This window comes from Papaver somniferum, chromosome 5 (genome assembly GCF_003573695.1).
Source record: "Papaver somniferum cultivar HN1 chromosome 5, ASM357369v1, whole genome shotgun sequence".
In the NCBI taxonomy this organism is placed as follows: Eukaryota; Viridiplantae; Streptophyta; class Magnoliopsida; order Ranunculales; family Papaveraceae; genus Papaver; species Papaver somniferum.
In genome coordinates, this window is record NC_039362.1 from 47,559,862 (window position 1) to 47,586,130 (window position 26,269).

Consider the following 26,269-nt stretch of genomic DNA (forward strand, 5'->3'; position numbering starts at 1 on the left):
AGAAAATATAATGCAGAAAAGAAATAACACATACACCAGAAGTTTTGTTAACGAGAAAACCGTAAACGCAGAAGAACCCCGAGACCTAGTCCAGATTTGGCCACCACATTGTATTAAGCCGCTACAGACTCTAGCCTACTACAAGTTAACTTCGGACTGGAATGTAGTTGAGCCCTAACCAATCTCACAATGATTAAGGTACAGTCCCGTTCCTTACGCCTATGAATCACAGTAGGACTCTACGCACTTGATTCCCTTAGCTGATCTCACCCACAACTAAGAGTTTCTACGACCCAAAGTCGGAGACTTGATAAACAAATCTGTCTCCCACAGAAAAGTCTATTTTAATAGATAAATCTATCTCCCACAGAAATACCTATGAATTTTTGATAAATCAAGGTGAACATGAACCAATTGATAATCCGGTCTTATATTCTCGAAAAACAACCTAGAAATATCAATCACCTCAAAATAACTTAACTAAATGGTAGTAGAACAAGTTATTATGGAATCACAAATAATAAGACGAAGAGCTGTGTGCTTACTTTTTATATCTTACCTATCGGAGATAAAATCTCGAGCAAATCGTAGAGAATATAGTAGTCAATACAATATAACAAGTAAGATCAGAACATGCAACTACGGAGAAAATAGTTGGGTCTGGCTTCAGAATCCCAATGAAGTCTTTAAGTCATTAACCTATAATGGTATTAGGAAAAACCTACGTTAAAGGAGAATCGACTCTAGTCGCAACTAGTATCACACATGAGGTGTGGGGATTAGGTTTCCCAGTTGCTAGAGTTATCCCTTATACAATCTTCAAATCAGGGTTTGATAACTTTGGAAAAAAAGCAATCAAAATTCACCGTTAGATGAAACTTGATTCAAGATTCAAGCTAGTATCTTTCCACCGTTAGATGGTATTAGATTGTTACACACAAATGAAATATTCCTTCATTTAGATATGGGTAATCGTACCTAAACGTGTATATTGAGTTGGCTCAATAAAAATTAATCGAAGTTAGCCATATGAATACTTTTCTCTTAACCATATTCATCTTAATACTTCTAGATCAATTGATAATCAAATGAATCTAATTGTGTTGCTCATAGGTTGCTCAATTGTTTATATTCTCATAGAAGTATACAAGACACAATTCAAGAAAAAATCAGATTGATTCAAAAGAATCAGTTCATGAACATTTTAGCTACGGTTTGCAAAGATTGCATTCCTTAATTTATAAATGTATTTTTTCATGAGTATGAAATCATACTTAACCGATTTTAGAACTTGAACCACTTGAGTTTGCAAACGGGTACGCAAACTTTAGCTCCAGACCGAACGCAGTTGAAACCGTTTGCGAACGGGTATGCAAACTTGGTACTCGGACTTCAACAGTTAAATCAGTTTGCGAACGGGTATGCAAACTTAAGTACCCTGACTTGAACGGTTGAATAAGTTTGCGAACGGGTATGCAAACTTCCGGTCCTGAATTCCGTCAAAACAGTTCGTGCACTAAGTACACAACCATAATGTATCTAGACATGGGTTTTAGCTCTTAACTCCCATTTCAATCATTGAAACATTCTTAGAAGACGACAATAGTTGTCTCACACAAACTATTAGCTTATAAGCAATTTTCAAGTGATCGAATGAACAATACGAAACATTCCGAGTCTACATCAAATGACTGTCTCACACAAATGATGTAAGATGTTACCATGCGATTTTCACATGTCATCTTTTGACTTTCTTCAAGAATAATGATGAACGTAGTTAAAGCAAAAAGCTATTTCGAGAAAGATATAAGCAAGTTAAACTCAGCTCGAAATACTAGATGTGTATAATGTAAAGTCTATATAGCTAAACGAATTTGTCTCAATATGAGATAAAATAGGATAGACTTCTGAGTGATAGATGAGTTCAAGTCTCCACATACCTTTTGTTGATGAAGTTCCACAAGCTCCCTTTTGTAGTTCTTCGTCTTCAATCGATGAACGTCGTGAAGTCTAAAGCTCAACTACGTACACATCTATCCTAATACGAGACATAGCTATAAGTAGACTAGAAATCAAGACTTATAGTTTTGACAACTAAACTTGACAAACAAGCTTGCAAGTTCGACCGAGTAGTGCTCTAACAAAGTCGTTATACAAATTGACTACCACAACTTCGTATTGTTGATACCAAGTAAACACACATTCGTTACTCAACTAAATCTGGTCTATGCACGTGAATCGCAAGATAGCCACTATCTTGAGTTGCTTCAGTGTTATGAAGTGAAGGCTTTCGCTCTCAACTTCTTTGGATTGTAATCGAAACAGTAAAGAACCAAATATGTTTCAGTAACCAACTCATTTATTAATATCCTAGATCAATCTTTAGATATTAGATAAAGTAGAGCAAAGGATCTTTCGTTTATTCAATATAAAGTCCTTTGGTCAAAGATCAAACCAACATAATGATTATCGAAATTATCAATCTCAATAACAAGCTTTATCCAAACATATTAACAAGAAGAAGCAACTAGACAGTTAATTAATTTGTTCAATTTTTCTACAAGCCTCATGTCTATCAAGATAAACTGCTTCATGGATCTCATAGAATCAAGTGTACAAGAAGAATCACAAAGATCAGAAACCAAAAATAAAATTATTCAATATTCAAAGTAACCGTTGGAAACAACTTGATTTCATTTTCATTAGAATTTAATCTTTTTTCTTTATTCCGAGATGAAACATGTCCAATCCAAAACTTTAAATGTGTCGTATGTTTCTAATTTGGATCATGTAGCTAATATCTTTGTGAAAGGATTGTATTGTCCCAGATTTTGGAAGTCCAGGCTCAACGTTGTTGTTCCACCTAACTTGAGCTTATGAGGGGATATTTACACATGATGATACAAGTGGGTAAGATAGGCGAATATTTTCAATTATTATTAGTATCCGTATGCTTCACAGGAGTGTCTTGATAGTTGTTAATTACTCCTAAATCTACATATACATTGTTGTCTTAACCTTATATTTTTTGTTATTTCACCATTTCTGGTTTTCATCATCAACACATCTAGTGTTATCACGAAAGGTTGAGATAACAATGTTTCTCACTATCCATATTTATTTATTTATTAATCGTTAGTTTATTATAAGAAAACAAATTACAAAAGTTGGTGAGTATCCTGGGTACAAGCTGAGCACCAACACCCTTTTGGATAACAATTCTAATTCTATGAAAAAGAAAATTACTTATTTTAGAATGAGTATCATGACTAGTAAGTCAATTTTTCCTTCAAAAAGGTTATAACGTCTTTTCTAAGCTTCCCAAGTGTAGTAAAGGCCAAGATACCAAAAGGTCCAAAACCATATCCATGTGCAGTATATTACTCAAGATATTTTTTGCGTTTACGAAGAATGGCATTGGAAAAAGCACGACCAGGTGTAAAAGGGCCACTACCTGTGAAAGGAGAAACACTTGTGACATCAAAACACATGTCTTTTCCTTTCTCCAAATTATAAACCAAAATGTCAGCAGGACGCAATGCAGTGTAGTTATCAGACAAGAACCCCGGAGAAACCTCTTTCCTAGCAGCAAGCCTGGATTTATAACAAATATTTGTCAAGACATCTCTGACTAAGTCATGACGAAATTTAAATCCCACATCATTGGTGCAGTGTAAGGCACGGTCACCATTACAGCTGGAACAAAGACTGTCCTTCTCGAATAAAGGGATACCAGATAATATAACTAAATTTCCTAGAAGCAACTGCCTGATTAAGCCCACTTATGAATATGGCTAACAAGTAGTCTTGGGCATGCTTTGTTTTATTTCCATTGAAGTAAAGTCGAATACCGTTAAGTCATCTTGTTAGAGCACTGCTCGGTCGACCTCGCAAGTGTTGCTATCTCAAGCTTGTTTGTCAAGTTTAGTTGCCAAAACTATAAGTCTCGATTTCTAGTCTACTTATATCTAAGTCTCGGACTAGGATAGTAAGTGTAGTTGAGCTCTAGACTCCACGGAATTCATCATGCAAAGACAAAGAACTACTCAAGGAACTGGTGGATCTTCATCGACAAAAAGGTATATGGAGACCTGAACTTATCTATCACTTAAAAGTCTATCTATTTTATCTCATATCTTGAGACAAAAGTCGTATTGCTATATAGACTTCGATTATACACATTTGCTATTTCGGGCCGAGTTTATCTCGCTTATCTATTTCTCGAAATATGTGTTGGTAAGCTTTCGCTTTGGCCAAGTTCGTCTTTACTTGTGACGAAATTCATATTGATTGTTTCAATCTCTTGAAAATCTCTTTGATGAAAAATAGTGTGCGAACAACCACTATATAACATCCTCTAAGAATGTTTCAATGATTGAAATGAGAGTTTAGAATATATAACCTTGAATGGATATAAACATTGTATGTGAACGCATACTTGTGTAAACCCAAAATCCTTGAACCAAAGTATGCGTACTTTACTGGTTTAGGATGTCCAGAGCTAAGTTCGCGTACCCGTATACGTACTGCCGGAAGTTCACATCCCGTGAATTTCTGATGGAGTTTGTGAACTAAAAACAAGCTCAATCCGGGTACTTAAGTATGCGTACTTAAGTGGGTTATTTTCTAAAAAACGGTTTATTCGTGAACTAAGACATATATAAACTAAGGAATGCAATCTTTGCAAACCGTGGCTTTAATGTCCATGAATCTATTCGAGCGAATAAAAATCGTTTTTGCTTCAATTGTGTGTTATATACTTCTATGAGATCTAAGCAATTGAACAAGTCTCTAACTAGTTCTTTTGAGTCATTTGAACTAGTTATGGTGAAGATGAATAAGGTTGATATGAAGGTGCTCATATGGATAACCATTGGTTAACTATTGTTGAACCAACTAGGTGTACACGTTTAGGATGGTTACTCAAACCTAAATGAAGTTACATTTCATTTGTGTATAACAAGATAAGTTCGATCTAACAGTTGAAAGATATTATCTTGATTCCAATCAGGTTTTCATCTAACGGCGAATATTGAACGCTTTGTTACCAAGGTAACTTAGATTGCAAACCCTGATTTGGAGACTATATAAAGGAGAACTATAGCAACTGGGAAACCTAATCCCCACACCTTTTGTGTGATACTAGTTGTATAAGCTAGTTTCGATTCTCCTTTAACCTTAGGTTTCTATCGAGACCCTGTAGGTTAACGACTTGAAGACTTTATTGGGATTGTGAAGCCAGACCCAACTATTTTCTCTGTAGTTGCGTGATCTGATCTTGCTGCTTCTATCGTGATTGAGTGCAATCGTAAGATTGGCTTGAGATTAATTTCTCCAATAGGCAAGATAGAAAAGTAGTCACAAACACCTTTGTCTCATCGTTTGTGATTCCACAATATCTTGTTTCGCTAGTCGATTAAGATTATTGTGAGGTGATTGATATTTCTAGGCTGTTCTTCGGGAATATAAGTCTGGTATATCAATTGGTTCATGTTCACCTTGGTTTATCAAAAGACGAAACAAAACTCGTAGGTATTTCTGTGGGAGACATATTTATCTATTCCTGTAGACTTTTCTGTGTGATACAAATTTGTTTATTAAAGTCTTCGACTTTGGGTCGTAGAAAATCTTAGTTGTGGGTGAGATCAACTAAGGGAATCAAGTGTGTAGTATCATGATGGGATCAGAGACGTAAGGAGTGCAACTGTACCTTGGATCAGTGTGAGATTGATTGGGGTTCAACTACAGTCCAGACCAAAGTTAGTTTGTAGTAGGTTAGTGTCTGTAGCGGCTTAATACAGTGTGTGGTTCAATATGGACTTGGTCCCAGGGTTTTTCTGCATTTGCGGTTTCCTCGTTAACAAAACTTATGGTGTCTGTGTTATTTTTTTTCCGCATTATATTTTGTTATATAATTGAAATATCATAGGTTGTGTGTTGTATCGATCAATTGGTAAATCCAACCTTTGGTTGTTGATTGAAATTGATTGATCCTTGAACATTGGTCTTTGGTACCTTTCAAGTTATTTCTCCTGTATTCAATCAGACTCGCAGATTTCTATTTGGTTGAGTTGGGATTGAAACGAGAAATTGAGATATAACTCTTTGATTTTTTTTATTAAGATTGAGTCTGACTGTCTAGTTGATTCTCTTAAAAGTATATTGAAGTTAGTCCATACAGATTGTTAAGCGAAATATTGGGTGAGGTTGTTAGACCCCCACTTTTTCACATCTGAAAATTGCTAGATAACTCTTTCTTAACAACGTCGAAGTATAGAGAAGACTAGCATGGCTCCTGCAAAATTGGAACAACAAAGAATGACATGCACCAATCAACATGATTGATACATTGGATTCCATCCCATATAAAACAAAGTAATCATACCATTGAGTCTCTAATTTGGTATCACGAAAGGTTTGATATCCCTCTTTGTGAATCGTATAAATCAAGAACCAGATTTATTTTTTTCGACTCTTGATTCATTTCAATTGATGGAAAATGCCAGTGAAGTCGCTCCACTTTATCAGCTGCTTAACTCACGAACTTCTACGTATATGTATGTTGCTTCTAAGCAGCATATGGTCCAGTGTAAGCCTGATATATGCATAACATAACTCCAGCGCACAGTTGATATCTGCGAACTATATGTATAAAACCTAATCATATGGAGGCTAGTTAAAACACCAGAGTGGCTGCTCAAATAGAACAAAATAGGGTCACCGGTTAGTAAAATCGAAAACCCCATATCCAAAATATTTTTATAATGGCTAAGTTATGCATGTTTAATTGGTGGTAACTAATTAATTAGCTAATAGATTAGATTAATAAATTTCTTTTATAGTTAATGATAAAAAACAGATTAATTGTGATGATTTAGTGGGACGAAAAAGTTGAAGAAAAATCGAGAGATATTTGGGCAAAATGAGTGATTCCAGTGAGAAATTTAAGATGGGTGAATCCTTATATGATAGAGAAACCAAATTTTACATACCTCGTGATGGAGACCGTGATTCAACCAATCAAAGATTAAACTTTTTAGCTTTTCAGACTTTACGGTTTGATTTTTTCATTCGCGGCCAACCATAAGATTAATTTACAGTTAGGTGATGAAAAACTCCTAACCGTAACTGGGGGAATTGGGAAAAACTCAATCTTAAACCAATTACGATTGGGTTTTTGGTTTTTCCGAAGCTAACTGCAACTTAGTATATATGTCAATTTCGAGTGATGGTTATGTATTATCGAGACCCTGGTATGCAACCCAATCGTTTATGTAGGTCAATTTTTGGTACCTATGATTTCTACATGAGATCAATAAAAGTCTCTTCCTGTATAATGCATAGATATTAAGCAACAAAGAAAACTTATACTCCGGCATATTGACCAGATTCGAAATAGTGGTATTATTGACAAATTAACACCTTTTAAGGCACAATATTTCTTCCCAATAGACTTTTCAATAAATAAATCATGAAAAGCAACATGACCGAAATCTAAAATAGAGGGAGTAAGTGGACTTTCTGGGGCTACCCTTGGCCCTCCATCTGTTCTTTCTTTTGTCACCTTTTCATCTGTTTAATAATTTCGTTTGTTCTTTTCCCCTAAGTGTTTTACTTCATTACTATGAACTGGGCCTGAAAATCTTACTGTTTTCAACCTTTGCATCAGATTTCAGTAATCTGCTTTCTTTGGCTAGCAACAATCAACTCTCTCCCTACAGGCCTCAATTTTCTTGTATTTTTTTCTTTATTCTGCCAATCTTTTAATTTTAATCTCTTTCCTTTGCTAAAATTACAGTCATTTTTCCCCTCTTGATCCTGCTTGTTTTATTTACCGCAAAATGAAATTGTTATCCTGGAATGTCCAGGATTTTGGGTCGCCGTTCACAAAGGACCAATTCAATTATATATGCCAATATTACAAGCCTGATGTAGTTTTCTTAGCGGAGATAAAGGCCCAATTGACCCGCATGGACTTTTTTTTTTTTTTAAAATCTTCGTTCTCTGACTGGTCCATCGTTCCTTCCGTGGGAATAGTCAAGGGACTAGCTATAGCCTGGCATAATAACATCGAAATGAAACTAATATCTTCTAATCTTCACGTTTGTCATTTTGATTCAAAGATAGGAGATACAGAAATCCTGATTACATGTGTCTATGGAGCAGTAGAAGCAGACGATAAAATCCAACAATGGACATATATCTCGGACACGGCGCAATAATTTAAGAAACCATGGGTGCTGATAGGGGACTTAAATATTATCTTGGACCCGGACGAAAAATAAGGTGGGAATAAGACAAGCTCCAGCAGTAAATCCTACGTTCTTAGCATTATTGATTATTTGGGCCTCATAGATGCGGGATATGATGGATCACCTTTCACATGGTCCAACAACCGGAAAGGAGAAGCAAACATCAGCGAAAGGATAGACAGAGCATTAACCTCATTCACGTGGTCTCGGAAGTTTCCGGACACTAAGGTAACTCATCTTCCGAGAGTAGGCTCTGATCATACGCTGATTTTATTAGATTCCAACCCTGAGAACTATAGACTATAAAAACTATTTAGATGCCTAAGATCTTGGTTATCCCACTCCACTTTTCCTACGGTCGTGGAAGCTGCCTGGAAATTGCACTCCGACAGATCTGGAGTAAATAGTTTCTCGGGGCTATTCAAACTATTATCTTCGGACTTAGCCCATTGAAACACAAATATCTTTGAAAACATCCACAAAAATATTAAATCCCTTAATAACCAAATAGACAGCATCCATAGGACAGGGAATATCGCTGGAAAAATAGACAAACTTAAGAATCTACAAGCGGAGCTAGGGAAATTGTACAAAATCAAAAATGATTATTACCACCAACTCTATAGGGATAAATTTTTTAAGGAATATGATCAGAACACAGAATATTTCCATGCTTTCGCCTCGAATAGAAAAAGAATCAATGCGATCGATTCTCTGAGAGAATCTTCTGGGCTTTGGATTTCAGATAGGGATCAAATCAATTATTTGTTGCATAAACATTTCCTACAAATAGGCTCATCTCAAAACAATAACTTTGCTTTTGATCTTTCTACCATCATATCCCCCTGCATTAGTTTCGAAGAAAATGCAGCTTTGACTGTAATTCCCACTAAAGAAAGATTGGCTCATCATTTCCAATATGAATCATGGGGAGTTCAGGGTCTGGATGGTTCCAAGCCGGGTTTTTCTTAAAGCCAACTGGGACATTCTGGGAAATAATGTAGTCGACACTGTCCAGGAGTTTTTTAGATCAGCAACTATAGAAAAAGATCTGAATCATTCCTTCATAACTCTCATCCCAAAAATCTCCACACCCCAATATCCGGGAGACTTCAGACCTATTATCCTGAGTAATACAATTATAAACTCATCTCAAAAATATTAGCTAATAGACTAAAACCCATACTCAGTAAAATAATATCCCCAATTCAACCAGCCTCCCTCCCTAGTCGCCAAATCACAGATAACATCATAATTGCTCATGAACTCCTTCATTCGATGAAAACCTCCAAGAAAAAAAAGGGCTTCCTGGCTTTAAAGCTTGACCTATCAAAAGCTTTTGATAGAGTTGAATGGAGTTTTATTGAGAAAGTCCTAATATATAACTTTTAATTTTTCGGATCTTTGGACAAAACTCATCATGCAATGTATCTCAACTACCTCTTTTTCAATTCTTCTAAATGGTTCTCCGGGACCTTCTTTCAATACTTCCAGGGGTTTACATCAAGGTGACCCATTATCATAGTATCTTTTCCTAATTTGCATGGAAATTCTCTCTAGACCCCTAGAAAAAGCAATCGATGACAAGAAGATATCTGGATTTCAAATAAATAAAGAAGCCCTGAATATCTCTCACCTATTTTTTGCGGACGACGGTTTTCTATTTACAAAGGCGGACCTGGGAGAAGCGAAAAGCCTACTGGAGATATTACAATTATTTGGGAACATCACGGGCCAAATGGTTAACCTACAAAAATCTAGTGTCTACTTCAGCCCAAAAATTCATCCAAGACATGGAAAAATCATAGCAAAAATCCTAAAGGTCCGGCTGATGACGAAAAATGATAGATATCTGGGAACCCCGTTCTTTTTCGACAAAAACCGAAAAGCCAACTTTGAGCCTTTACTACAACGTTACTACTCCACTTTACAAGGCTGGAATATTGAAATTGTTGTCTCAAGCAGGGAGGACGGTTTTGATAAAATCGGTCCTTCAATCCTACCCAACTTACCAAATGCAAGTACTAGCTCTACCAAAGACAACCATTGATCATCTCGACCGCATTCAAAGAAATTTCTATTGGAAAAAAGATGGCCAAAAGAGACAAGGATCATTTATTCGGGCGTGGAAAAACATATGCAAGCCCATTTCTCAAGGAGGACTAGGGATTAAAAACCCACATCAGTTTAACCTAGCTCCGCTCACAAAACTTACCAGCAGGTTGGTAATAGAACAAGACCAACTTTGGGTCAAACTCTTAAAAGAAAAATATTTCCCAAAATCCCACCCTCTAGAAAAATCTAGAACTTCGAATCTATCGTGGATTTGGACCAACATATTAAAAGGTTTGGAGTTGATAAAGGGCAATTTTATTTGGCAAGTCAAAAATGGAGCCTCGGTAAAAATCTGGGAAGACAGATGGATTCCTAATGCGGATATAATCCAAAAAATCCTCAACACTCAAGATCAAGCACCAACAAGAGTTCAAGAGCTAATCTCGGATCAAGGTAGTTTGGATCAAGAAAAGCTAAACCATTTCTTCTACCCGGAATATAAGGAAAAAATCCACAGCTTTAAGTCCAAGGATTAATGAGCAAGACATTATTAGATGGAGACATCATCAATCAGGAAAGTTCTCTGTCAAAAATGTCTACAACTATCTGGCCAATCAGGATCTTGACAACAATGATACTCTAGAATTTCCATGGTACAAGGTCTGGAGAATACAAGCAATCCCAATAATTAGACTTCTCATCTGGAAAATAGCACAAAAAGCGCTACCAACGTCGGCTAGACTAGGTGCTCATAATATGGAAATAGACCAGATTTGTCAACTTTGCAACGACCAAGCACAAGAAACGAAAACTCATCTTTTTTGCGAGTATTATTTTGCTAGAGCAGTTTAGTTTGGACTATCTCTAAAAAATATAATTTCCAAAAACATCCACAACACAGCTACTGATTGAATTAAATGGTGGATTACGGAAGCTAATTTGAGCCATCTGCAAGGAAAAATATCCACCATAATTTGGTTCATTTGGAAATACAGATGCTCGGTAGTTTTTGAGAAAATCCATCCAAACCCAGTCAGCTTAATAGAAAAAATAAAGAGCTTCTTAAATTCAATCTCGTTCAATACCTCTCAAAGCAAAAAGCAGACTCGGGAAAAAACACCAATTACCAATTCTTGGTCAAACCTAAATTAGGATTGGATAGTTTTCGTTGATGCTTCTTATGAGAAAGAGAACTCTTCAATGGGATACGCTTTCATCCTTTACTCGGATGATGAGGTGACCTTTATGCATATATCGGCGGGCTCAGAGTGGGCAACGTCAGCCTTCCATGCAGAAGCAAAGGCCCTGCTAAAGGCGGTTACATGGTTAACATAAAATATTTTATCAAGTGTGATCATCGTAACATATTGCAAAGCTCTGGACGATAGCTTAAACAAAGTTCAGTCAGATTCTTCGTGGGCGGTGGAAAATACCTTGCAGGATATAAGGATCAAATTGGGCGACCTTCCGCAAGCTGAAGTGAAGTATATAAGAAGAAACAATAACAATGCAGCGGACTACATTGCTAAGGAAGCGCGGATTAAAAGATTACATCATATGTCGGAAAATTTGTCTCACAAGGTTCAAAAATCTAGCATTGATTCTAGTATCTTTGATAAAAATGATCTTGTAAATATATTGTACTATATTTGCTAGTTATATTATATATCTTTTCCATCAAAAAAAAAAAGGAATTTCCACTGTTCCTAGCAAGTTGGAGTGATTCAAGCACATGTGTATCCAAGGGCATTCATCCCTAGGCAGTACTTTAAATACAAATTAATCAGCACGAAGGAGAAGGAAAACATATGAAAAACCGATAAGGAAATTAAGGACAAGGAATTGTTATCTGGACGATAATATGACTAGTACATCAACACCCACTGTAAAGTTTGATCTCACACTTATACACCTCTAAACTTTTATATGGTTAGTTAAAAAACAAAATTGGTTAAAAAGACTAAAATCAACAATTTCTGGGTGAAATGGACAGTTAGATTTTGATACTGTTTAAATGGACAAAAATGTAAAAATAGGCAGGATATAACCAGTTTCATCGTGCCCATTTTCAAATATTTTTTCTTATTTTTAATTTGCACAGGATGTATCCAGTTTCATCCTTACTATTTTTATTTTTTTTGGCCATTTCACCCAAACTATTTTTTACTCGTCCATTTGAACCGTGATTTAAAAATATTTGGACAAATGACCCATTTTTCGTAGTTGAAAATAAAGAAAACCAACCGTAGCAAAATTACGGTTGGTTTGTTTAAAATAAAACCTAACCATAAATAAATTTTAAAAGAATCCAAAAATATTGTAACTCAAGATTTTTTTATGGTTAGGTTTTATGAGATTCAGACCCAATAATAAATCAATTTACGGTTACAAACCTGAAAAGTTTGATTTAGATTAGGAGTTTTTAGTTTCCTAATCGTAATAGCTTCAGTGCACAAGTTTACAGTTAGGATACTAAGAACACTAACCATAATAAGTGAATCTGTAGCCCTAGTTTTTGAATGATTATTTTGGGACCATGAAATTTTTGAAGGGAACCATTTTTTTATTTTTTGTAGGTCATTATGAAGTAAAGTCCAACACCCCTAATCCTCATGTTTTAGTTAATGGCCAAAATACCCTTATAATATTTTAATTATTATTTTTTATTTATTTCTTTTAAAATTTTAAATTAATTTCTTGGAATTTTTTAGTAACCAAGTTCGACTAATTTTTTTTTCTTAATCGAATTTAATGCAAGTAATTTAAAATTAATTCGAAGAAAGTTCGTTTAGGAGAAAAATTTGCGACGTAACCGAACTCAATATTTAGGTTTTTAAACAAAAGGGGCGGTTAGGAATAAAAAATTACGGCGTACTCGAATTCAATATATAGGTTTTTAGAGAAAAGTTCGGTTAGAAAAAAAAATGCGACGTAACCGAACTCAATAATAGGTTTTCAGAGAAAAGCTTAGGTAGGACCGTAGAAGAAAAAAATTGCAACATAACCGAACTCAACACATGGGTTTTCAGAGAAAAGTTCGCCTAAAAGAAAAAAATCGACTTGACCGAACTCAACAGTTTTTTTCTTCCAGGCTGAAGTTCGGTTAAGAGAAAAAAAATCGACTTAACCGAACACAATAATTGGTGTTATATACAAAAGTTCGCATACGAAGAGTAAATTGACGTTCGTCTAGGAAAAAAAGCAACTAACCGAACCGTACCTAATAAAAAAAATTAAAATGAAAACGCATCAAAATGTTGAAAAAAAATTAAAAAAGAAATTAAGTAAAAGGACAATTTAATCATTTGTTCTTACGAGGACATCCCTTATCATTAAACAATGGTTGGCCTAATAACTTAATGGTTCCCCAGAAAATTTAATGGTCCATGAAAAGTCATTCTAGTATTTTCGCTGATTTCAACCAATTAAATCCATTTCAGGCACAAACAAAGAGGAAAGAAACATGTGTATCGAATCTAAAATAATTCGGTTGAAGAGGAGAAAAACATGTAGTTAGACAACCGTAATTGAGGTTTGTGGAAGACGATGAAATGGTTTTCAAAACTGGTTGAGGAGAGGAAGAGGAGAAAACGAAGTGAAATAGAATTTAGTTTTCTGCGTTAGTTATTAGGTTTTAATTTGATGGAGGGTAACTAGACATTTGATATTGTCTTAGGAACCAACTAGTCACTAAGAATCCTAGATAAGCCCCTCTAGTGAGGCTTCATGTGTATATGCATGTTGCTTCTAAGCTTGTTCTTGTGTTGAACTTGGTATGCTATTTTAATTGTTGTCTGGAAACTGAGGTTCCTTTGCTTGTTTATGAATGTGTCTAATGGCACCCTTGCACAATTTCCTCTTTTCCCTTGATGAGACCTCTTCCTATCTTTGTACACTGGATTCTGGATAATTCCTCCTTTATTCTGCTAGACCACATACATGAATAAAAATACAACATTGCATCATCCTTGACAATGGAAGTAATTTTACAAAGTCACAGTGGCTTATGATTGTGAGCATTGTTGCACTGTTACAGTTACAAGAAGATCACCTTAAAGGTAGATAAATCCTAGAATGGATAAAGAGGAAAATTTTGCAGATAGAATAAACAGGTCCCCTACTGTGAGGTAGCTACCTAGCGTTAGTGAAGGGTAACGATGATTTCTTTCTAATGATCTCCTGAATCTGGCTCGATGTAAGAACTGCTGCATTGTTATCAAATTTGGCATTCTCCATCTGCTTGCGCAGCTGTTATGGAAAATAGCAAACGAAAACAAACGGAAATGAGAGAATAATCTTGAGGGGGAAAAGCCCCCCCAAATAACAACTCCCTGACGTTAGGAAATAAGTAACAACGACAATGTATCATGGAGCGATAAAAATCAAATGTTAAAGAGCAGTACTTAAAGCATACAGCTATGTTGAAAATAAAGTAATCCTGCGCTTCATTGTGTATTACCTTTTCAAGAATCTCAGACTGGTCGTCTGGGTGAAATTTGCGCATATGCTTCAGCATCTGTAATTGCTGCAGGAAATTGACATTTTCATTTCAGTATCTATGTTTGAGCAAATACAAACCTGGTGAAAAATCAACCTGTTCTTGTAGCTTGTGTTGGAAATGCATTTTCTCGGCCAATTCATCAGGTTCAAGCTCAGCTTCATCACAAACAATTTCTTCCCTATAATTTGATGGCATTAACAACCAACAGAAGCATTAGTTTCAATATAGAGGTATAAACACCAAAATGAATTGCATCTGGTGGAAAAGTTGATTTAGCATGAAATAGAGTCATAGACTAATAAAGATATCTAGCTACAACTGTACATTAAAATAGAGTCATAGACTAATAAAGATATCTAGGCTATAGCTATTAATATCTTACAAACCTCCCCAGAAAAAGGATTAAGCAAATCACCAAACAATCAAACAAGACGGTGATTGAACGTGAATTTAGGCAACGAAATGTGCTAAAGATATGTTGGCTACATACATATGCAGTATTCTTTTCATTTGGATCATGTTTAACGAAGGGCACTGTGTGTATAAGATATAATGCAACCCTTCAAGTTCACCAACTACATGTCATTGATAACATAATTCAAAAACTAAAAAGGTGAGAAAAAGAAACTTACTTTGCAACAAAACCATAAAACTTGATCATCAAATCCTGGTCATTCTCATAAACATGGCTTACTTTTCCCAAACAAGCAATGCCGAACCTTGGATCTGAAGTTGCAAAATAGAAGTTCAATTCCTCAAATCCATGCTAGATAAAAGATAGTATCTCAGAAACTATAATTCAACTCATCACATTTAGTCTATGACATCAGAAACCAAAGGCGACTAAAAATACTCACATATTCCACTAATAACAATTATATTTTTTATTTTTTTTTGAAGCAACAGCCTTCAACAAGGCTAATGATCCCCCTCAACACTTGGCAGAAGCCAAATTGGAGGAACAGACCAGTACATAGAGGAATTGTTTGTGTTAGCCCAGAGTGCAAGCTCATGAGCAACAGAGTTACAAGTCCTAAGGTAGGAAAGTGAACATATATCCGACTAATAAGAATCATATTCCATGATAATCATCGGTCAATCATTCACTTATAGTAAGGTTTGTCCAGAGTAAACTTATTCAGACAGTATTCTAAGAACATATAGGCAAATAAGCATGGAGTAACTCACCAACACCCATATCATTAAGTATTTCTTCTTGGCTGGCTGTGGTAATATCAACTGCTTCCTGCATAGATACCAGCAGTATAGACATTTCAATAAGTACACTAAAATGCAGTCACTCAGTAAACATGTAAGAAACACAAGAAAACCACCGCCGCAGATTTGATATACAAATACAACGCATTCCAGCAGAACTGTGAAACCACCACCAGGGATGTATTTCTAATTTAAGTAATAATCCTACTACCACTACATATCACAAAAAGGAACAAAGATGAAACCTGTTTATCTTTCACAGCGTCTGAAATCCTTTTCTTCACATCTACAACAACAAAACCTAACCAAATTTACTTGAGAAATGAAAAAAACTCCACCAATATGAAGGGGTAAAATTGAGAAAACATAAATTACCAGGCTGGGATGTGAGATAAGAGAAACGACTGAACAAATAAATCAGCTGTTCTTTGCTTAACATTCCTCCATTCTGAACAACTTCACTTGTTCTTCCAGAATTCATCATCGTCATTGGTATGCGCACAATAGTCTCGCCGGCGTTGTATAACCAAGCAACAAGGAATTAGGTTCACAGACTCACAGTTTCTAATGTGCGCCTATGTTCAATGTACCACAAACTTTAAATCTTATCGCCGTTTACATAAAGGAGTGTTTGCTTTGAGTCTGATTCAGAAGCCAGATACGAGAAGATGCAATTTGAGTCATGAGAGTCAGACGAAAGATAATTAATAATAATAAGATAATTACAAACTTAATTTTATTTAAAACACACTGAACCCGCAAACAGAAAGCAAAAACTAAAAGTAGAAAAACAAAAGCAACCATATGATCTAGTACTACCGACATTACCTAAACATAAACCAACCCTAACCACGTCTAACCCTTAAATAAAAACAAGATGAATTCCTCGCCTTACGATATTAATACAATTAAAAATCTTCATCTAACTTAAATACATGAGTATCACCACCGTTGATATTCAAACTGGACATAACAGATGCCTTCTGATACTCTCCAACACGCTTCTCGAAGAAATTGGTCTTCCCTTGTAAAGAGATGAGTTCCATCCAATCGAACGGATTAGAAACGTTATATAGTTTGCTATATCCAAGGGCTTGGAGCAAGCGATCAGCAACAAATTCGATGTACTGACTCATCAAATCACCGTTCATTCCAACTAAAGCACAAGGCAAAGCATCACAAACGAACTCTCTTTCAATCACAACCGCATCTGCAATAATTCCTTTGACTTTCTCTGCACTTAACTTTTGTTTCAATAGCCCGTACAGCATACAAGCAAAATCACAGTGTAAACCTTCATCTCGCGAGATTAACTCATTCGAGAAAGTTAAACCAGGCATTAAACCACGTTTCTTTAACCAAAATATCGCACAGAAACTACCTGAAAAGAAGATTCCTTCGACACAAGCAAAGGCTATGATTCGTTCTGCGAAAGTCTCTGAACCGTCGATCCATTTTAATGCCCAATCCGCCTTTCGCTTCACACAAGGAACGGTCTCAATTGCACGAAACAATCGATTCTTCTCGTTCGAATCTTTGATGTAAGATTCTAATAACAGACTGTACATCTCGGAATGAATGTTCTCGATGGCGATCTGAAAACCGTAAAAGGCTCGGGCTTCAGAGATTTGGACTTCTTTCATGAAACGGCCCGCCAGATTTTCAAGCACGATTCCATCTGAAGCAGCGAAGAAAGCAAGAACATGAGTAATGAAGTGACGCTCGTCTGGGGTTAAGGCTTCCCATTGACGCTGATCTTGTGATAGATCTACTTCTTCTGCTGTCCAGAATGATGCTTCTGCTTTTTTATACATCTCCCAGATTTGTGGATATTGAATTGGAAACATACAGAATCTGTCTGGGTTTGGGGTTAGGATTGGCTCTTCTATCATTGCAGGCATTTTGAAGAAGAAATTAGGGAGGGGATTTCTGAAAGAAAAATTTTGGGATTGAAGAAGCTAGGGTTTTTTTTCAAGGGAGGCGATGGGTTTGAAGATGATTTTGGGGATTAGGTTCTAGCGAGAGCATTTATAAGGGAGAGGAGTGGTTGAGATTGAATTTCAGGAGGCGGGGGATTTAAAAAAATTGAAATGAAAAAGCTTGCGGGGGAATGAACAGGGTGTTTTGGTAAATTAGTCTGACAACTGTCCCTTTTTCTAGGTTTTGTATATTGAATAACCAAACTACCCATAAGATTCTTACTTGATTAGAATGATATTAGTTAGGATGAGAACATTTTGGTCATTTCAGATGATTTGGTTGATTTTGAAATCTAAGTTTCGAATATTTGAGCCCACTGTTAAGGAAAAATTTAAAGCGGGGATATTTCGATTGGCGCGAAAATCGAAATGTTTTTTAATTAAATTTACAAGGAAACACTTCACGCGCCTAAAGAGTTGCATGTCATCCTTAGATCTGAACCGTTTATGGGATAGGGATGATGGGATTGTAATGAACACCACTTTGGCGTGTGCTGTCACGTGATTCTGGAAATCTGGAGGGTCGTAATCAGTCAAACTAGACCGTTGATTGATTCTGAGGAAAACAAAAGCTAATAATATCTAGATCTATGAGATAAGGTTGAATGGTAAGAAACGTCCAAATGAAGGTTGACACCAAACGGGTGTACGTGTAGGGTGTGAGGTACACACGAAGTTCATGCGTCTACATGTTAAGGTGGTTCCAAAGTGGAATATGTGGGGAATTGGCAACCATATTGCTATGCAGGCTTGCGGCAAAAAGAGCTGGGTCCTATACATTTGCACGAATAAAAATATAAAAATAAATAAATAAATAGGAGAAAACGTCGATACAGTATAATTAAATCAGTACACGAGTTATAACCTCAAATGTATCACTATCCATAGACAAAAACTCCAACAAAACAAATGTTCACAACAACCCCATTTAACATAAACCGTCTATATTCTCCTTCGAATTTAAATTATCCCAACAAAAATAAAAATCAACTTCACTTTTAATTTTTATTGTTATTTTTTTTTGACTCAAAAAGGGCTAAATAGATTAAAAAATCAATTCCATATCAAGAAGGTAGAGAACTGATGAAACAAATACAGAAATAGCTCAATTATAGTAGAGCTTACAAAACCAAAATAAGAAGAAAACAAAACCGAAACGGTTACCGTTAGAGATTATGACATTATTGCTTCCCAATTGTACAAAACATCATTCAAGTGTATACCTTGGAAGATTTTGGTGCCACTACACCGGTTATAGATAAACATTTTGACCACCTGAATGATTTCATCCAAAGTTTTATACTTCCCACTGAAATGTCTTTCATTCCTCTCGACCCATACAACCCACCATATTGCAAACTGAATGGCATCCCATACGTTTTTTCTGGTACTAGAGTTAGAGTTTGAAATTTTCCTCCTCTTCCATTCCCAAATCGTATCCCGGAAAGATTCTTGGAAAACCCATTATAAATCATAACTATGCAGAAAAAAAAGTCATATGGCTCCAGTGGTTTCACAATATAAGAACATATGGTGATTCGACTCCGGAGATTTCTTACTAAGTAAACAACCATTAACCATAATCGAATTCCTGTAAGTATCCAACGTTAGGGCAGCATAGTAACATAAATTCCAAACAAAAAAGATTACCTTTTGTGGAATTTTTGGGTTCCATAAGCATTTGTGTGGAACTAGCAGCAAACCATCAGTCTCCAACGCCCTATAACATTCAGTAACCGAAAAAACATGTGTACCTTGCTACCAAATACGCTGATCTCCACCAACATTTCCAAAGTTAAAGGAAGAAATCAGATTGAGTAGATGTGCCACCTTTGCAATTTCGTCTTATTTCAAATTTCTGCAAAATGCCATATTCCAATTTCTATCCCCGCAGTTGACAACCATCATATCATCAATTGTAGCATCTTGCATCCTACTAATTCTATACAAATTTGGAAATAACGACTTAATGTTTGTCCATTCAACCAATTATCTTCCCAAAAAAGAACTCTATCTCCAGAATTCACCTTCAAAGTTGTATTTTGTCTCACATCTTCACAAGTCTTAAGTATGCCATCCCATAAACTTTTACCCACTGGTTTATTTATTGAGTTAGGAAAGAAAGCTCTAACATTACCGCCAAATTTGTGATTTACCACTTTCCTCCACGAAGCATGTTCTTCATTTCCATATCTCCAAATCCACTTGGCATACAAGGCCTTATTCATGAGTCGCAATTTCTTTATTCCCACTCCCCTTCCTTCTTTCGACAATTTTAATTTCTTCCAACCTACCCATCCTCTTTTAGGTTTCTGATTCAAAGTACCCCATAGGAACTGACGCATAATTCTTTCCATTTGCTTTTCTACCGACGCCGGAATCTGAAATAATGATAGATAGTAGATGGGCAAACTACAAAGTACATTCTGAATTAGCATTAGTCTGCCCCCTTTCGAAAGATATTTCCTTTGTCATACACACAATTTCTTTTAAAATTTCTGTAGTATCACATCACATACTCCAACGGACTTAGACTTACTTCCCAAAGGAATCCCAAGATACTTCATTGGAAACGAAGCAATGGGACAATCAAAAGAGTCCGCACTTTCAACCACATTTTTTGCATCACCCACTGCTACCAAAGCACTCTTACTGTAATTAACTTTGAGTCCGGAAATCAGCTCAAAAGCTAACAGAACATGCTTTAAATTTTTGACGTGCTCTACATCATCATCAAGAAAGACTATAAGATCATCCACAAATTGCAGATGATTAATTTCAGGTGCATCAGGTGTCGGTCGAAATCCAGCCAATAGGTTCAAAGATGAAGCTTTTTTGATCAGCGGAGACAAGACTTCTACTACCATAATGAACAGAAATGGAGACATTGGGTCTCCTTGTTTGACCCCCTTTGTACTTCTGAATAAACCAGAAGTTGTCCCATTTTTGGCCATTGAAAACCTTGTGCTCGATAAACACCATTTAATCCAGCTCCGCCATCTAATTCCAAATCCAAATCTAGTCATTGTATAATCCAGACAACCCCAATTAACATTATCAAAAGCTTTTTCTAAGTCCACCTTTATCACCAATACCGACTTGCCTTCTCTTTCTCTGGAGTCTATTAGCTCAGAAGCTATTAAAATTTCATCTGTTATTTGCCTGCTATCCACGAAAGCTCCATGAAATTCTGAAATAATAGAGGGTAGCACTTGTTTCAACCTATATTCCAAAAGCTTCGAGATGATTTTATATATACCACCAATCAAACTAATAGGCCTGAAGTTATTCATATGAATCGCCCATTCACATTTAGGAATGAGAATAATGTTCGTACAATTTAATCTCCAATTTATATTGCTCGTACTCTCAAATTTCTTGATTACTGCCATCATTTCAGGTTTTATGATATCCCACACCGTTCCAAAAAATTCCATTGTGTAACCATCCGGACCCGGCGCCTTATTCTTGCCAAAACAAAGAATTACATTCTTCACTTCCTCCTCCTCAAAAGGTTTCTCCATCAATATGCTCTGTTGAACACTAATGCTGGGCAAAACAAGACTATCAAAAGTCGGCCTAACATTGACTGTCTCAGTAAACACCTTCATATAATATTGTTTTGCCTCCTCATTTATAATGTCCTTGTCATGACTCATTACGCCATCAACCATTAGTGAATTGATTGTGTTGTTTCTCTGATTATAAGATGCATTTTAATGAAATTTTTTTGAATTCCTTTCCCCATTTGCAAGCCATTGCCCTTTGGCCCTAAAAAACCACTTTATTGTAAGGTTTAAAGAAGCATTCTTATGATTAACTTTTGTCTGCTCCCTAGCTGCAACATCTTCATCATTCAAATTATTTATTTCCTCAAGAGAGTCATACACCTCAATCTATAGTTCTAACTTATCAACTTCTGTTTGTAATGAGCCATATGTTTCCCTTCCCCACTTTTTTATAAAAAATTCCAGACCCTGCAATTTCTTAGCCAGAACATAACTAGGCCTACCATAGAAGTTTAAGTTTGTCCACCATATTCACATTTGGTATAAAAAAGTATGATTAGATAAATAATAGTTTTCGAATCTAAAAGGAGACTTACGCGACAATCCTGCATTGGAATTCAGAAGAATTGGTGCGTGATCTGAGATAGGCCTTCTCAACTTGAACTGCACAACTAAAATACAATTTGCTTCCCAATCATGAGTGAAAAGAAATCTGTCAAGCCTCACAAGTGTTGGTGTGTTCTGACAATTTGTCCAAGTATAGCTACCCGACATGGGGATGTCTATCAAACTATTATTATTTACGAACTTCCTGAAGTTTTTCCTGTTACGATTACAACCCCCACTTTTGTTCCTTTCTGAATTATACAAAACTGCATTCCAATCACCACATAACAACCATGGCCCAGTCATTAACAATCTCACATCGTCAACCTCCTGCCAAAACTGATTATAATCCGCTGGGTCAGTTGCACCATAGACCGAAGTAAAAATCCAGATGAAATTATCAGTTGTATTGAGGAATTTTAATGAAATTGAGAAGGCACCCAACAAACTGTCTTCCATTACCACTACCGAGGGATTCCACATTACCAAAATCCCCCCTGATCTTCCCTCTGATGGCAAAAAAATAAACTCGCAACCATTGTTACCCCAAATAGCTCTTACCAAATAATCATCAATGAATTCCTTTTTAGTCTCTTGAATCGACACAATTGAAGCATTACTTCTTCTTATAGCATTTCGAATTGCAGCTAATTTAAGGTTATCTCCTAAACCCCTAATATTCCATGATAAGATTTTATGATCCAATAGACTCACCAGGAACCCTAGCAACTGAAATAGAGGTATTTGATTTATGGGAACCAATTGTTGCAAAATTATCTGAGATATCTTTCATATTGGAAACACCCCTTTCTTCCTCTGCAATCCAATTCTCATCTTCAATATCTGCATCAAACTTGCTGAAACCATCATACTGGTTCTCAGTCGCATAAGCTGTTGAAGATGAATTTTTGTGATTTATCAGTAAATCCTTACAAATCTCCCTTGAAATTTCAGTATCACAATCGATACCAAGTCTTTTGTTTAGGGTGATATGGAAATTTACTAAGTTATTGATATCATCATCGTGAGTGCTCAAAGCTTGAATAGATTGAAAACGTGATGAGCATCTAGGTGATATCTCTAAAGACCGTTCCAAACTTTTAGTTGCCTTTGTCGACGTAGATGATGATATAATCTGATTTATTTTTGAACTCGAGGATTGATCTAACGACCCTGATAAAAATGGAGTTTGACTCGGCCTAGAAACCAACTCGGGATCAACATCCCCACCCAAAGTTGTTTCTCTCCTCTGACCAAATAAGTCCACAGTTTCTACAAAAGTCGAAGATACATTTGACGTACCAGCTTCATTAAGATCATGGCCAAGCCTGGATAGAGCTCTCTTACACGGCCTTAAAACCGACGGGCCTCTAAGCACCTTCTCGCCATATAACGATCCTTATTAACTGAGTCGTTTGAGTCATGGGTGGACTGAGGAATCAAAATCGGATCAAAAACCTCATCCGAAGCTATTCCTACCCGCTGGTCCCTATAATGACTCAAACTCGAGTTTGATTTGCCCCTACAGGCAATATGAGCGGATGGACTCATCGATTCGGAAGTTGACTCTGAGTTATAAAGAGGATTTTCAACCCAAAAAGAGTTTGCGCCAACTCCCGTACGATTCGATTCATTTAAAATTTGAAATTTTGAGAACGACTGTAATCCCGGCGTCGAGACTTTCTCAGCACCAGAATTATCCAAATTTTTCGAAATTTCAAGCTCATCCCGGAAGTCCTGTGCATTATCTAAGGCATTGTAAGCTGGAGGAACAACTACCACTGACCACAACTTTGGTTTGGCTGTAGACTGTAAGTGTTGGAGTATGGATCATACCGTCTTTGTTGATTTGGAAAGACCGCACTAGCTTGCTCCATAGTTAACAAAGACGGTATGATCCATACTCCAACATTTACAATCCGGGATGGAGAGATCACCCCAACTTTAGCTATGCAAACAAGCAAGGCGCGGTTCAACAACCTACTTTCAACCGTTCAGGTGGATTTCAACCACAACAACAACAATTCCAGCCGCAACATCAACAATTTCAGCAACCACAACAATCAATGCAAAATCAAGGTTCTGATATCTATGCAAAGCTTCAAACAATGATGCAAGGCATTTCTACCATGTTTAAAGAAAGTCAACAAGAAACTAAGAGTGCTATCAAGGAGTTGCAGACACAAATGGGCTCCATGGCGATTGATATAAACAAGTTGAAGGCACAAAATAGTGGGAAACTCCCTTCTTAACCTATCAACCCAAAAGAAGGTGTCAATGCTATTACGTTGAGAAGTGGTACAAACCTTGTGCAACCCGAAGTTACTGATTCGGGCAAGGTGGAAACACCAAAAGAACCTGTTTTAGAGGAGAAGAGTGATGATTCTCCCCAAACTTCTGAGGTACCTATTCCTAATTCTAAAACTCCGGTTTCTACTTATGTTCCTCCTTTACCTTTTTCTCGCAGATTTGCAAGTTCCAAGAAGGCGGAACTAGAAAAGGAGATTTTAGACGTTCTAAAGAAGATTCGTGTGAACATACCACTCTTTGATGCTATCAAGCAAGTTCCCAAGTATGCGTAAGTGTTGAAGGACTTGTGTACCAATAAGCAAAGGCTCAAAGGTAATGAAGTGCTAAGTGTGGGGGAGAATGCTTCGACAATCTTACAATACAAACTCCCACTGAAATGTAAGGATCCCGGTAGCTTTGACATTCCAGTCACAATTGGTAACACCACATTTAACAAAGCTATGTTGGATATAGGTGCATCCGTTAATGTTATGCCTGCGTCTATGTACAATTCACTTGAGTTAGGTCCTCTTAAGAAGGCTGGAATTGTATTGCAATTAGCCGATCGTTCTAATGTTTACCCAATGGGTATTGTTGAGGACGTTCTTGTATCATAGCATTACTGAATTGATGATGTGGACAGCTTGCCACTAATCTCTTGTATCGCTCCCAACATTCATACAAAGATTCTCCAACATTTTGCTTTATCCCACATATCTCTTTGCAAATTTGGGTAGCCTTTGACGCAGGAAAATACCTCTCTAGAAAGAGTTTCTTCAACCCGTTCCATGTAGTGACGCTTCCAGATGGCAAAGAGTACAACCAATCCTTAGCGTTATCCATCATAGAAAATGGAAAAACTTTCAACATTGCACTATCGGCATCAGTCTCCGCTGGCAACATGGCCTTGACAATGGTAATGAATTCTATAAGATGCTTGTTTGGATATTCATTCACCATGCCATGGAATTTTGGTAACTCTCTAAGCAACCCCGGTTTGATCTCGAAGGTTGAGTTTGTCTCAATACACCACTGTTGTGCATCAAGCCTATGAAAAGCCAAGTCCTTGAGTGTACGATTTGCATCACTCATTTCTTCTTCTTCTTTTTCTTCAACTAGTGGTTCTTCTACAAATGGAACCTCTTGTTCTTCTTCTAGTTGTAACTCTTCTTCCACTTCTAACTCTTGTTCTTCCGTCGTATCTTGACTTGGTTGGAGTATTGTGCCTCTTCGAGTAACTATCCCGCACCTTGGATAATTCCAATCTTTAGAAGCCAGGGATTAGGTACCTGAAAACAATTCTCGTAAACAAGTAAGAAACAAGACAGAAACAAAAAGCAAATATGAAAGCATAAATGATGACAACAAACTAAAAACTTAATAACAAGCCGTATGCCTCCTCGGCAGCGGCGCCAAAATTTGATCGGTTGTCAGCCGAGCAAAAATAATTCACTTTCTCACTCAACTAGATATAAATATAGTATGTGATAAGAAAAAGTTCGTTCCCACAGAGAGGCTTGTGTTGTTATCAAATTTCAGTTTCTTAGGAACCAAGGGGGGATTTTTTTTTTATCCAAGCAATAAAATAACTTGAATAATCAAAAAGGAGAAGATATTGGTCACGGGATAGTATCATTCACAAACATGTATTTTCATCAATGACTAGAATTGAAATTTTAATCTCTCATTTACTAAAAGTCCTAGGATACCTTGATCGCAAGAGTATCCAGTTTATTTCCCGATTTTATCACAAACAACATTAAAAGATGCTATTGTGAAATCTACCTAGAAAGCAACCTAAAGTGTAAAAGCACAATTAAGTTTAACTCCCTAAGAGCAATAAGTTCTATGAAATAAGAC

The 26,269-nt window shown here is 36.4% G+C and overlaps 2 protein-coding genes and 1 non-coding gene across 4 annotated transcripts; 1 reads left to right on the forward strand and 2 right to left on the reverse strand.

The window, feature by feature from the left end:
* Nucleotides 1-14,243: 14,243 nt before the first annotated feature.
* LOC113281534 lies at nucleotides 14,244-16,679 on the reverse strand. Of its 2 annotated transcripts, none has more exons than XM_026530308.1 (7): nucleotides 16,402-16,679; nucleotides 16,272-16,312; nucleotides 15,997-16,054; nucleotides 15,441-15,534; nucleotides 14,902-14,986; nucleotides 14,767-14,832; nucleotides 14,244-14,555 (listed from the first exon to the last, which is right to left on the reverse strand). In XM_026530308.1, the coding sequence occupies exons 1-7, from the start codon at nucleotides 16,514-16,516 to the stop codon at nucleotides 14,439-14,441; spliced, it is 576 nt and encodes a 191-aa protein (XP_026386093.1). In that variant the 5' UTR covers nucleotides 16,517-16,679; the 3' UTR covers nucleotides 14,244-14,438. The 2 variants fall into 2 exon arrangements, with proteins under 2 accessions (XP_026386093.1, XP_026386092.1); XM_026530307.1 differs by having other exon boundaries at nucleotides 16,272-16,327.
* Nucleotides 16,680-16,715: 36 nt separating this feature from the next.
* Nucleotides 16,716-18,061, reverse strand: LOC113281533 (ribonucleoside-diphosphate reductase small chain-like). The gene has a single exon (XM_026530306.1). The coding sequence runs from the start codon at nucleotides 17,925-17,927 to the stop codon at nucleotides 16,935-16,937; it is 993 nt and encodes a 330-aa protein (XP_026386091.1). The 5' UTR covers nucleotides 17,928-18,061; the 3' UTR covers nucleotides 16,716-16,934.
* Nucleotides 18,062-25,034: 6,973 nt separating this feature from the next.
* LOC113284862 lies at nucleotides 25,035-25,139 on the forward strand. Its single transcript, XR_003328409.1, has one exon. It is a non-coding gene; the product is annotated as a small nucleolar RNA R71 (small nucleolar RNA).
* The last annotated feature ends 1,130 nt before the right edge of the window (nucleotides 25,140-26,269 follow it).

Bases quoted from the DNA above. Each gene is read 5' to 3' on its own strand.
- LOC113281534 (XM_026530307.1), bottom strand. From the start codon at position 16,516: ATGACGATGATGAATTCTGGAAGAACAAGTGAAGTTGTTCAGAATGGA. The intron at 16,055-16,271 runs GTTTCATCTTTG...GTATCTATGCAG, and splicing joins ACGCTGTGAAAGATAAACAG to GAAGCAGTTGATATTACCAC. The intron at 15,535-15,996 runs GTGAGTTACTCC...TTGCAACTTCAG, and splicing joins ACTTAATGATATGGGTGTTG to ATCCAAGGTTCGGCATTGCT.
- LOC113281533 (XM_026530306.1), bottom strand. From the start codon at position 17,927: ATGCCTGCAATGATAGAAGAGCCAATCCTAACCCCAAACCCAGACAGA.